The sequence below is a fragment of the Chironomus tepperi genome, unplaced genomic scaffold, assembly GCF_022539635.2.
Source record: "Chironomus tepperi strain 1889 unplaced genomic scaffold, CSIRO-AGI_Ctep_v1 contig_445, whole genome shotgun sequence".
NCBI lineage: Eukaryota > Metazoa > Arthropoda > Insecta > Diptera > Chironomidae > Chironomus > Chironomus tepperi.
The window spans coordinates 7,191,979-7,204,534 of NW_027226567.1; the positions used below are offsets into that span (position 1 = coordinate 7,191,979).

General features: G+C 32.4%; 5 protein-coding genes and 1 long non-coding RNA gene across 6 annotated transcripts; 4 read left to right on the plus strand and 2 right to left on the minus strand.

Moving 5' to 3' along the window:
- Nucleotides 1-334: 334 nt before the first annotated feature.
- Nucleotides 335-1,481, plus strand: LOC139098522 (chymotrypsin-1-like). The gene is made up of 6 exons (XM_070650753.1): nt 335-549; nt 646-751; nt 816-1,046; nt 1,105-1,254; nt 1,324-1,347; nt 1,427-1,481. Exons 1-6 carry the CDS (start codon nt 345-347, stop codon nt 1,479-1,481), a joined length of 771 nt encoding a protein of 256 aa, XP_070506854.1. The 5' UTR covers nt 335-344.
- Nucleotides 1,482-1,498: 17 nt separating this feature from the next.
- LOC139098434 (uncharacterized) lies at nt 1,499-1,990 on the plus strand. The gene is made up of 3 exons (XR_011545200.1): nt 1,499-1,593; nt 1,695-1,712; nt 1,792-1,990. It is a non-coding gene; the product is annotated as an uncharacterized lncRNA (long non-coding RNA).
- Nucleotides 1,991-2,675: 685 nt separating this feature from the next.
- Nucleotides 2,676-4,120, minus strand: LOC139098259 (lanC-like protein 3 homolog). The gene has a single exon (XM_070650393.1). It carries the CDS (start codon nt 4,059-4,061, stop codon nt 2,865-2,867), a length of 1,197 nt encoding a protein of 398 aa, XP_070506494.1. The 5' UTR covers nt 4,062-4,120; the 3' UTR covers nt 2,676-2,864.
- A 441-nt stretch (nt 4,121-4,561) lies between these two features.
- Vha44 (V-type proton ATPase subunit Vha44) lies at nt 4,562-8,310 on the plus strand. Its single transcript, XM_070650157.1, has 8 exons — nt 4,562-4,693; nt 5,138-5,462; nt 5,524-5,710; nt 5,770-5,868; nt 5,938-6,193; nt 6,265-6,362; nt 6,827-6,965; nt 7,055-8,310. Exons 2-8 carry the CDS (start codon nt 5,177-5,179, stop codon nt 7,148-7,150), a joined length of 1,161 nt encoding a protein of 386 aa, XP_070506258.1. The 5' UTR covers nt 4,562-4,693; nt 5,138-5,176; the 3' UTR covers nt 7,151-8,310.
- A 6-nt stretch (nt 8,311-8,316) lies between these two features.
- On the minus strand, nt 8,317-9,596 carry LOC139098045 (pyridoxal phosphate homeostasis protein). Its single transcript, XM_070650158.1, has 4 exons — nt 9,271-9,596; nt 8,951-9,211; nt 8,586-8,897; nt 8,317-8,530 (listed from the first exon to the last, which is right to left on the minus strand). Exons 1-4 carry the CDS (start codon nt 9,376-9,378, stop codon nt 8,465-8,467), a joined length of 747 nt encoding a protein of 248 aa, XP_070506259.1. The 5' UTR covers nt 9,379-9,596; the 3' UTR covers nt 8,317-8,464.
- A 117-nt stretch (nt 9,597-9,713) lies between these two features.
- LOC139098134 (organic cation transporter protein-like) lies at nt 9,714-12,467 on the plus strand. Its single transcript, XM_070650257.1, has 6 exons — nt 9,714-10,028; nt 10,097-10,349; nt 10,639-11,339; nt 11,428-11,548; nt 11,835-12,012; nt 12,066-12,467. Exons 1-6 carry the CDS (start codon nt 9,886-9,888, stop codon nt 12,341-12,343), a joined length of 1,674 nt encoding a protein of 557 aa, XP_070506358.1. The 5' UTR covers nt 9,714-9,885; the 3' UTR covers nt 12,344-12,467.
- The last annotated feature ends 89 nt before the right edge of the window (nt 12,468-12,556 follow it).

Genomic DNA, 12,556 nt, shown 5'->3' on the forward strand with positions numbered 1-12,556 from the left:
TCAATTTCATAAATTTTGAAACATTTGTACTGTTCTCAAATTTCCGAACTATTCCGAACTTTCGAAGAAACTGAATTCCAAGTTCAAAATTCACCAAATTTTCCCCACTCGCACTTAAATGTTCAAAAAGAATGAATTTATTTTATACACATTCAAAAAATTAATTAAAATTCATAATGCAGCGTAGTTACGAGGAACATTATCATCACGCCTTTGTTGTTTTGGAGATTAGCAAAAAAAAAAAAAAATATTGTTAATAGTCTACCAATGCATAAAGTATAAAAAGTCAAGTAATTTTTAACATTTCTTTAATTCAATTACATCGACTACGAAAGTCAACAATAATGAAAGTTTTATTGCTAGTTCCGATTTTATTTTTAAGTGTACCAAGTTGCTATGGGAATTTTTTGAATGGATTTTTTACCCGACCTAATGCTGTGAATTCAAATCAATGTCAACCAAGTGGAAATGGAACTCAAAGGATTGTTGGTGGTGAAGAAAGTCCAGTGCATTATCCTTACCAAATATCGCTTCAAATGAGTTCAAGAGGTGAGTTTTGTGCTTCAGAACCATACAATTTATTTAAAAACATTTGTATGGTTTTGGGATTTTTTAATTTGACGAATTTGGTTCCTGTAATTTCAGGTGGTGGTGCTGGACTCTTCTTTTTCTTACAACCAAAATCTAACTGGTCTCATTTCTGCGGTGGAAGTGTCTTAAATGAGGATTATATAGTCACAGCTGCACATTGGTAATAATAATTACAATAACAGCTTCTAAGCCGATTATATTAATTTTTATGACTTGTCTTACAGCATTAAAGGATTCAACACAAGCAAAATGTCAGTTCTAGCCGGAACGAATGATTTACGTAAAGAAAATGAAGGATCTCGTCACTTAATTGATGGTTGTGTGATTCATCCAGAATATGTGGAATTAAACAATAGTGATGTTGCTGTATGTAAGCTGAAGACTCCATTTGTGTTTAATGACAACATAGCACCAATTGCACTTGACAAGACGTATGTCGAGAAGGAGGAATGCCTGTAAGATTTAATAATTTTTTGATTTTTGAAATCTTTTAATTTACATTATAATTTAAAGATTGACTGGATGGGGATACAGATCAATGATTAGAGGAATGTCACTTCCCACTAATAAACTACACAGAATCAAGCTGCCAACAATCACCAATCAGGAGTGTAACGAGAAAGGAATGAAAGTTGGTCCGAGAGAAGTTTGCACATTTTCCAGGTAGAACTGCCATCGAAAAAGTTCCTAAATTGAATTTAACTGACATGTTGATGTGCTGCTTTTTTATAGATTCGGACAAGGAGCTTGCGGAGGGTAAGTTGTAATTTGATAACCCGGAAAAATCATTTTTTATTAAAATTTCCCGTACTTCCGATCATCAACATTGTTGCAGTGATTCAGGCAAGTCTATAACTTCATTTTCAATTAATTGTTCACAAAATAATTAACTTAATATCCTTATTTTTTCAGGTGGTCCATTGACGTGCAATGATAAACTTGTGGGAATTGTCAGTTATGGTACACGATTTTGTGCAATAGGCATACCAGATGTTTATACGAGTATGTATCAATTAATTACACATAAACTTAATTAAATTACATGAAGAAATGAATCTGACATGATAACATAATAATTTATGTCAATTTTATATAACTTTCAGGAAGTTCAGAATATGTTGGTATGTTGAAAATAAATTAATTTGCATGCGGTTGACATTTGTGTTCTGATTGAGAATTTTTCATTCTATCTAATTTTAGATTGGATACAGGAAAATTCTATGTGAAGCGAGTTGGGCGACATAAATCAGAGCATCGAATAATTAATAATAGAACTTTTAGTAAAGACAATATTGGTGCAGTGATGTATTTGCTTTAGATTGTAGTTGATTATTAACACATTTTAAAATATGTGTGACAGATTTAGCAATTAAGATTTTCTTTTTAAGATGCAATAAAACCGTACAAATGCAAACATATGACTATGTTATTAATTGGAAACTGTACAATTGCATTTCCAACTACATTGAAAGCTTACAATGTTCAAAAACTTGCAAATGTTTTTTTATGAGAGCCATACAAATTTTAGATTGACACCTTTCAAATGTTTCCAAGAACCATACAATAGCATAAAAATCGGAAACATCAAAAATGACAAATTGTCTTGTAAAACTTACAAATCCACATTCAAAACTATACAAATGTTTTCAAATTCGCATTCAGAACTGTACAAATGTTTTTGAAAATCAACGAAATTAAAGCATTTTGATCACTGTTGTCCCAACTGTGTGACGCCTAAATTATTTGGAAATGATATGCAGACTTACAAAAAGGTGCTTGGAACAGGCACACCTTGTCCTCGACCTAAACCATGCTCGGCATCAGTTGCAAAACAGGTGCTTGTGACAGTCAAAAACCGTACAAATTCTTGATAATGACGACACATTAGTGTGACGGGCGGCATACAGGTTACCCACTACTGGGGTAGATAGATAGACAAAAACAAAGACATTAGCTAACATGATTCCGCGAATCATAATATTTAAACAAATGCGGTCAAAGAAATAAAGTCATGAAATATTTTTAGAATTTTATCAAACTAATTAACAGCCTTAAAACAAAGACGGAAGAAAGAAATAAAACAATTGAGTTTTAAACAATACATTATATTTCGAAATAAATCTGTCAGGTCTACAAGAAGAAAATAGAAATGTTTAATTAGTTCAGTGGTTCACGCCATGAGTAGGCGATGAATTACGTCAAAATGTATATACAGCAATGATCAAGAAGATGTTTTATTGCCTTGATCGACAGATATAGTAAATAAAAAAGTATTAAAATACATTCATAAATGGATACTCGGAATGTTCAGGTTCAAGTAGGTCTAAGAGATAGCAAATTGTTCCACTTATGCCTTCAAATAAACTAAATGGACGGTCGGGTTCACGTGCTTCAGACAGAAATTCCTCGTCAACAAGGAACTCTGCGAATTTTTGAGCTCTATACAGATGCTTTTGATCATTAGTTAGTCGATAAAGTAATAGATGAACATATCCACTAGATCCGATTCCGTGACATATTCCAGGACCTTTTTTCAGCAAGCCTTTCTCCCAAACAAGATCACCAGACTTAAGGCACGAATCGAGGTATTTTTGTTCGCCGAAAATTTTGAATGCTTTGGCCATTAAGTAGACGATTCCAGGAGATCCATGACACCAATGTACTAGATGCGCATCTGGCTTATTGTATTTACTTGGAAAGTTTCCAGAACTGTCTTGTAAAGTCAATATCTTGTCAATTGTTTCCCTTACATCCTTCATGTCATTTTCAATCAAATCAGTTTGAAGTAATGAGAACAAAATAGCAGAGATTCCATGTGCAGCTCCTAAATATTCCCTGCCATGATACTGATACATCAGTGGAACATCCAGATTATTTGCTTGAGAATACTTTCGTCCGCTGTCAAGCATGATTTGTGCCAGTTTAGTCATTTCATTTGATGAAATCACTTCACTATTTATTTGTTGACTTAGCCAATTTATACCCATCAAATAGCCGCAACGTCCAACAAGCATTTCATCTTGTCCATCATCTAAATACTCTGGATTATTAAATATGCTGATTCCTTTCAATAAATTTTGAATGTCATTGTCTGGAGACCTTCCAATAGCTTTGTTTACAGCTGCAGACACAACGTGTACGCCAGCATCTCCACTTAACAGCGAAATGTGCTTTCTTGATCCAGACAAAATTAAACTTTCTTCAGCAGCATCAGCATAGAGTTTAGCTAGTTCTAATGCAGGATACAAGTCTTTTAATGGAGATTGTGACAATTTAAGGAACATAAATGCAATTCCTGATAATCCAACATACAAATCAGCTCGAAAGTTTTTATACTTTCTTGGGTCTGTATTTTTCAGTACACTTTCCACATATTTTCCAATTAAATTTTGAATGAATGTCTTATCAACCTGAACAGTTTGATTTCCTTGATAATCACTAAACTTATTTATAAAATATCTTTCACTCATTGTGTTAGAATTAAGCAAATATTGAATGGAAAATTACCACGGATTTTTCATTTGTTTGTAAACACACGATTAAATTCTATGTTGCTATGATCAGCAGGTGGTTGAAGCGCATTTATTGAAAGAGCTAATATTGTTAAATATATTAATTAAAGATAAATCATTGAATTAAGAAAATCTTTAAAAATTCATAATTTAACGGTTTAAAAAAGTTTAAAATTTGAAACCATACAATTTCATTCAATAACCATTGTAAGGTTTTAAAAATTTATAGGAAGAAAAAAATCAATTTTATTCATCAATCGCGATAGTTTGCATGAAGTTGAGCATTTCTAGCTGATCTTTAGTAAGCATGCTATCAAAAGAACTAACTTTGAGCTCAATAGATATATCTATCGCGAATATAATGAACATTGTGTAAGTTTTACTACAAAAACACGATAAAATAGTAGGCGACCCCTCGAGACACAAAAAAATCGAATGCGGCAACACTAAATCACGTGAGAGATTCATCGGGTAATATTTTTTCTCCTTCAAATTTAATTTTCCATCAATTTTCCAACATTTTCCTTAAGTAATCAAGTTAATAATAGGATTTTTTCGGTACATAAAAGTCATTAGCATAACTGCAAGTTGTAAGTTTGTGTGAAATCAGTGAGAAAAGTTGGAGAAAATCGATTGAAAATTTTCGAATGTCAAAATAGAATTTTCAAAATATGAATTTTATGGATAAACATTAAATAGCATAATTAAGCAATATATGCAAATCAGTTGGATAAATTAAGTGCAAAAGATAGAAGTTGCAAGTTTTTGGACTTTATAAACAATAATTAAAAAAATTGTGATTTGTTTTGAATTTTTGCATAAAAAAGGATTTAAAATTTCCTTTAATTGCTCAATAATGTCCTTGTCCATTAGTTGATTATATTAACTACACAAAAGGATCAGTTCCAACACAATTGCATTATGCTAAAGAAGCCGTTCAATCCAAAATTTATTTCTATGTCCATCACATGACCGATTTTTTTTTCGTTCCTTCATATCATTAATAGTATCTCTTATTTCCACATCTATTTTAGATTTCACATTCAAATCATCAAGTATAACATATTTACATCATGTCTGAATATTGGTTGATATCAGCACCAGGCGACAAAACATGTCAACAGACATGGGAAACGATGAATAATGTGACTAGCAAGCAAAATAATTTATGTGAAAACTTTAAATTTCACATTCCTGATCTTAAAGTTGGTACTTTAGATCAGCTTGTTGGATTGTCTGATGATTTGGGTAAATTGGACTCTTTCGTCGAAACAATTACTCGCAAAGTAGCCGGTTACTTAGGTGATGTTCTCGAAGATCAGCGTGATAAGTTGTTGGAAAATTTATTGGCAAACAACAGTGAGTATCTTAGTGCCTAAAACTGTCATCATAGCTATAACTTAATATTTCTGCATTTTAGCCGACTTGTCTCAATATATCACAAGATTTCAATGGGACATGGCAAAATATCCAATTAAGCAGTCATTGAGAAACATCGCTGACATTATTGCTAAGCAAGTTGGTCAAATTGATGCTGACTTGAAGACTAAATCAGCTGCCTACAACAGCTTGAAGGGTAATTTGCAGAACTTGGAGAAGAAACAAACGTGAGTTGAGTGATATAAAGTCATGGATCATGAGCTAATTAGTGCCTGTGTATTTTTAGTGGAAGTTTATTAACTAGAAATTTGGCTGATTTAGTTAAGAAGGAACATTTTATCCTTGATTCTGAATACTTGACGACATTGCTTGTTATCGTCCCAAAGTGAGTAATCCAGCAGATTTGACAATATCCAAGACTATTATTACATAAACAAATATTTTTCATCCACAGAATGCTCTTCAACGAATGGAATGCTGGCTATGAAAAATTAACTGATATGATTGTTCCACGATCATCTCAACTTATTACACAAGATCAAGACTTTGGCTTGTTCAATGTAACACTTTTCAAGAAAGTCGTCGATGAGTTCAAGCTTCATGCACGCGAGAAGAAATTCATTGTTCGTGACTTTACATACAATGAGGAGGAATTAGCAGCTGGTAAAAATGAAATTACCAAATTGGTAACCGATAAGAAGAAGCAATTCGTGAGTGCCATAAAAAATATTGACAATTTTAAGTTACGTGTAATTAAATTTCATTAATTTTAACTTGTTAGGGTCCACTCGTAAGATGGCTTAAAGTGAACTTCAGTGAATGTTATTGTGCATGGATCCACGTTAAGGCTCTTCGCGTGTTCGTTGAATCCGTACTTAGGTGAGTAATATGAGAAGCGTCGAATTTCTATGAGGAAGTGCTAGTTTGAAAAGTGATATTTTGTGGACAATATTAAGTGACATATGCAAAAATTTGGGAGAATGCCAAATAATTAATTCGACGACTAAATGAAATTTGAGAAGCTTAAAATCTAACGGATTTTTAAAATTTAAATATGAATCTGTTGTGTAAAACCATACAAATGTTATTGAAATTTAACGGTTTTTAATAATTCAAACTATGAACAAGTCTAATACTAAAAACCATACATCAGCAAATATCATGCAAAAACATTTGTACAGCCTTAATAAAGATAATTAAGAAGAAGAAGAAGAAGAAGAAGAACATTTGTACAGTTTCAAATTCATTAATAAGTTCTAAATGACAAATGCTTGACAATAGTTCACAGACAATAGATTTAGTTGCTGATAAAGTCTTTATCCTTATCTTTTTAATCTTTACAGATACGGTTTACCCGTAAATTTCCAAGCCATCCTCATTCATCCAAACAAAAAGAATCAAAAGCGTCTTCGTGATGTACTAAATCAGCTTTATGGTCACCTTGACGGTTCCGCGGCAGGATCATCAAACGCTAATGCTGATGTAAGTGTGAATATTATTTTTAATTCCTTTATTTTTAGAAGCTGTACAAGGTTTATAAATAACAAAAATTTTGTTTATTTATTTTACAGAATGTGGATATTCCTGGCTTAGGATTCGGTCAATCAGAATACTATCCATATGTATTTTATAAATTGGGTATTGATATGGTGGAACAGAAGATTTAAGTCAGCACAATTTTTGAAGAAACAATGATAGAGAAAAAAAAACAATAATTATTAAATTATTAAAGTGAAAAAAAAAACAATTACATCTATTCGCTGTTGTTTGTTAAAAAAAGTATATTATTAAATTAATCCCGTGAAAATGAGAATGACTCCATATTTTATCCTTCATTGATCGAGGTTTTTGTCATCTTTTTAAGTATGAAAAAAAAAAACATTAATTATATATTCACACAGAATGTGCTGAAGACAAAAAAATATGTAATCGCATTCCATAAGTAATTTTTGAGTAGATAAATTTTATGTTTTATGAATGGAGACGAGCGCGTTAAAGTTATTCCTTAAATTTTTTTTTTTGCTGTCATGTCTATAAACAATGTGCATATAATTAATAATATTTGAATCCATATATCCATCATTAGTTTGTTCCTGATTTATGCCATCGAACTAAATCTTGTTTTCTTCCCATTTTTTTTTTCGTTTTTTGAGGTGAAATTTGTAAATAAAATTCAGAATCAGATGTTATACTTAAAGTTATTAATTTTGTCGTGACCTTGACTTTTGGATTTGAATATGCTGTGTAAATATCCTTAATGTGTGACTTCCATTGATGGACGTCAATGTCGATTATTGATGATCCTGGGGAACTTAGTATCTATATCAGAAATTGACTAGCTTCCAATCTTCAACAGTGTAATTACAAATTACGCAACAACTGTCCGATGACATGATTATGTCACATGGTATCTAATACAACACGCTGAAGTACGGCTTTAGTGTGACTGTCATGTGTCTGTCAAATGTGACATTAATGTTGCTTTGTGGTGTGACATTTCTCGGCAACATTCCTCAGGTCATCATTCATGATTCCAAAAGTATCAAGTCAATGAGCGCAGTTCACTTAATCAATTATTTTCGGATATTATAAATAGTCATGTCATGCAAAGTATGATGAAAAAGATAATAAAAAAAAGTTGTATTAGAAATTTTTCTTTCCTTTGCTGTCAAGAAAAGCAAAAGATGTTAATTAATTTTTTTGCTTCCTTTTTAAGTGTACGGAGAAGTTTATTAATAATAATTTAATGATGAAGAAATATATTATAAAACCAAAATATACAATATAAAAAAATAAATAAAAATTATATCATGAAAGTAAAACAGAATCAAGATTTAGTAAATTAAAGTGAGATTTATTTTTTGGTCTAAAAAAGCATTTAACTTTATTTACAGTGCTTTTGAGTGGGTTATATAGTTAAGGGTCAATGCTTAACAATCTCCTTGCTTGAACCTTTATTTCAGTACTTTTAAATTCAATTCTTATTTCTTGGCTCGGAATCCAAATATTGAGCTTCCAACTCTTACATTTGTGCTGCCCATTTCAATCTAAAATAAACAGAATCTTCAGCATATGATCAAATCTAGACAATCAGTAACTTACAGCCCTCTCAAAGTCATCAGACATTCCAAACGACAGCTCTAAAGATTCATTGCCTTTAATGCTCTTAGCACATTCCAATAAACTAATGAAATCAGGATTTGGTCCTTTGGAATAATCATATCCATATTCTCCAATTGTCATCAATCCAACTGTCTCGAGTGCTGTGCATTTCTCATTCATAAAGTCATACAAATCAGAAACTTCTTTTGGATCAACTCCACTTTTGTTCTCTTCACCACTAGTATTAACTTGAATAAGGACTTTCAATTTGCTGCCTTCATTCAGTCTAAATTTCTCCCATGATGAGTTCACCTAAAAAGTTTAATTAATAATTTTTAAAAGATCCAGTAAAGAAATTTACTTACAGTTTCGGCCAGCTTTTGACTATCGATCGTTTCAACCATGTAAATATTAGGAAGCTTTACAATTTTTTTGACTTTGTTTGACTGTAAATGCCCTATAAAGTGCCACTTGATGTCTTTACATTTTTCAAGTATGACTGGATCATTTGCTTTATCTTGCAATTCCTGCACATAATTCTCTCCAAAATGCCTTTGACCTTCCTCATATGCTTCCAAAATTGCTTCTACAGGCTTAGTCTTACTTACAGCAACCAGTTGGACGGGCTAATGACGAAAATGGAAATAAATTTTTGCTGATAAGAATTTTCGAGAATTTTACTTACTTTTTGCTGAGCTCTATTTTTTGATACGATGGCAATCCTTTCTAGTACATTCCTTAATCCAGCTTTAACGTCTACAACTTCTGTCATTGTCGATAATCTCTTAAACATTTAATTTTAATATTTTAACAGGGTTTGTTTACTTTTGTCAGCTGCTGATAATTTGAATATTTTTTGACCGTTTAGCTAAGTGAAGAAAGGAGGTAGCTGGCAATGTGAAAATCACACAGCCTTGAGATATGTTTAAAATCATCTCAAGAATTTTAAGACTGAAAGGATCTGCCAATCGTACGGGATTTTCGATTAGTTTTTCTCGCGCACTTTGGTGAATTTAATCAGGTGAAAAATTCAAATTTTAAAAAACCGTTAAAACAAATCACGTGCAAATTTCGATCCACAAATCATCATAATATACATTCTATTGTATCGATAACAGCATCATGAGTATTTTGCGCTTACAGATTTACTCTGAAACCAGTTTTTCAAAGAGAGCGAAATAGAAGAGTCAACAAAAAAAAAACTTTAGTGCTTATTTAATGTTTTATATATAATTAGTTAAATTAAGCTAATAATCGTTCATGACATTTAGTGAAAGTAATAAATAATAAGTTAATTAAAATGGATGTGGAAGTGATTATACAAGAAATTGGTGAATTTGGACGATTTCAACTTCAAAATTATATTCTTGTTTGTTTGCCTGTTTTTTATGCAGCTGCTAATTCCCTCACATATGTGTTTACATCTCGATCTACAAAGTATCGGTATGGACTTAAAAATTAGCTCAATGCTGATAAAGTTTCTCTAATCATTTGCGTATATTCGTCAATAGCTGCTTAGTTCCTGAATGTGAAAGTGCAAATAATACAAAATACTCAAAGGACTGGGTCAAGGACATTCTACCGGGATCAATCTCAGATTCATCAGTTTTTGTACCTGATGAATGCTTAAAGTACAAATTTATAGCTAATACTAGTGACTCATCTTTAGAAAACGAAACATGTCAAGCGCATTGGTTTGACCATGAAAAAGTAAGATGCTATGAATGGGTGTTTGATGGAGCAGAGACCGCGATTGTGAATGATGTAAGGAATTGTTTATTATTTATTATTTTATGACTTCCTAGGAATGATTAATTACTTTACATACCTAGTTGAAAATGATAATTAAAAATCTGTAGATTAAATAAATCCTCGGATTAAAATTTGGATTAAGTTTAATCTTGGGATTTAACTTAAACCTAATTTTTTGAAGTTTGTAGACCTTCAAAAGACATGCTTGCATATACAATAAATATTTTTTTTGGAATTCCATCACGTCCACAATACTTAAACCGCACTTATATCAAAATGTATTCAATTCTCATTCCAATAGTGGCCAGACGAACTTGCATGCAAAGAAAATAAATGGAAGTTGGCACTCGTGGGATCCGTTCACTATGCTGGCATCATTGTTGGAACGGCACTTTTTGGATTTCTGGCAGATCATTATGGACGTAAGAAGATGTTTATCGTGTCAATCATTTTAATGTCCATAACTGGATTTGGACATGGACTTGCATCAACTTATATTTGGTTCCTTTTTTATGGATTCTTGAATGCAATCGCCACGGCTGGAGTCTATCCATTAGCTTTTGTGTTGGGTGTTGAGATGGTTGGGAAGAATAAGCGTGAAATGGCTGGTGTTGTGCTGAATTATTTCTACTCAATCGGTGAAGCTTTGGTCGGAATTATAGCATGGATTGACGGTGACTGGAGGAATCTCCAATATTGGGTATCAATTCCACCAATTTTATTCATATTCTACTATTGGATTATCCCAGAGTCAATTCGATGGCTCATCGCAAACGAAGCTTATTCGAAAGCTTTTGAAATCGTTAAAAAAGCTTCAAAAGAAAACAATCGAGAGCTTTCAGGAAAGCTTTTAGAACAATTTGAGGAGAAGTGCTTTAAAAAGGAAAATCCGGAACCAAATGCTGATGATGAAAGACATAAAAGTATTGAGCTAGCTACCTACGGGAAATTTTTGAGGTCGAAAATTTTGATGATTCGAAGTCTTTGTTTGTGCTTTATATGGTGAGATACTTTACAGTCATAATAATTCATGTGTGCATGACAATGACTGTCTTTACTTACACTATTATTTTGCTTTCTTTCCTATTAGGGGAACTAACGCCTTTGTGTTTTATGGATTGTCTCTAAATTCAATTAATTTAAGTGGAAATATTTTTTTGAACTTTGTACTTGGATGTCTCATTGAAATTCCAGGAAATACGATATCGTGGGTAAGGATTGTGTTTTGTTTTCATGATACTATGGCAGCCACATGTGATCTGAGTGGATATTTTTATGGCAGTTAACATGAGGGACCAAAAATATCTCTTGGACTTCATATGGTTGCCATGAATAATTTGTGCAGATCGGGTACTGCCCGGGCGATGAAAGATTCTATTTGGCACCCATTAGGAAGCCACAGAGTTCAGAATCTCAAAAGACTCTTTATGGATTCCATCGCCAATCATGTGTCGCTCGGGCTGTGAATATACTTACTGATTTTATTTTGTATCCCAGATAACGATGAACAAATTCGGACGACGACGCTCTTTGGCTGCATCACTTTTAATTTGTGGAATATGCTGCATATCTGGAGGTTTTGTGGATACTAATAGTGCTTGGATTCAGATGTGTCTATTCCTGTTAGGCAAAATGGCAATAACTACATCATTTACGATCATTTTTGTGTACACTGGTAATTTACTTCCTGATTTTTTCGGCCATTCCTAAATTTGATATTTTTCACAGCTGAGATGATGCCAACAACCGTCCGTGGTGGATGTCTTGGAACATTCTCAACAATGTCACGTTTTGCATCGCTCGTTGCTCCATTCATTCCATTACTGAAAAGCATTTACAGCTTCCTGCCTTTAGTTGTTTTTGGATTATTTGCATTCATATCGGGATTTTTATCATTTTTGCTGCCGGAAACGCTGGGTTCAAAGTTGCCAGATACAATTGCTGAAGCTGAGAATATTGAATCTAGAGAGAATATATCCAATACAAGTGATATTACGAGATTATAAGGAAATACTCTGTGGTCATTACTATGAGATTTAGTAGTTGTATTAGACTTGTAGATCTGTGAATATTCATGACATTCCTGATTAATTTTGACAATAAAATTATGTCCAATTTTTTTATTCGAAATTTGGTGTTTTAATGGAAATCTAGCAAGGTTCAGTCACGTGTACATTTCAAAAGTTGAACAGGCTGAATAATGTAATAATACTATTTTA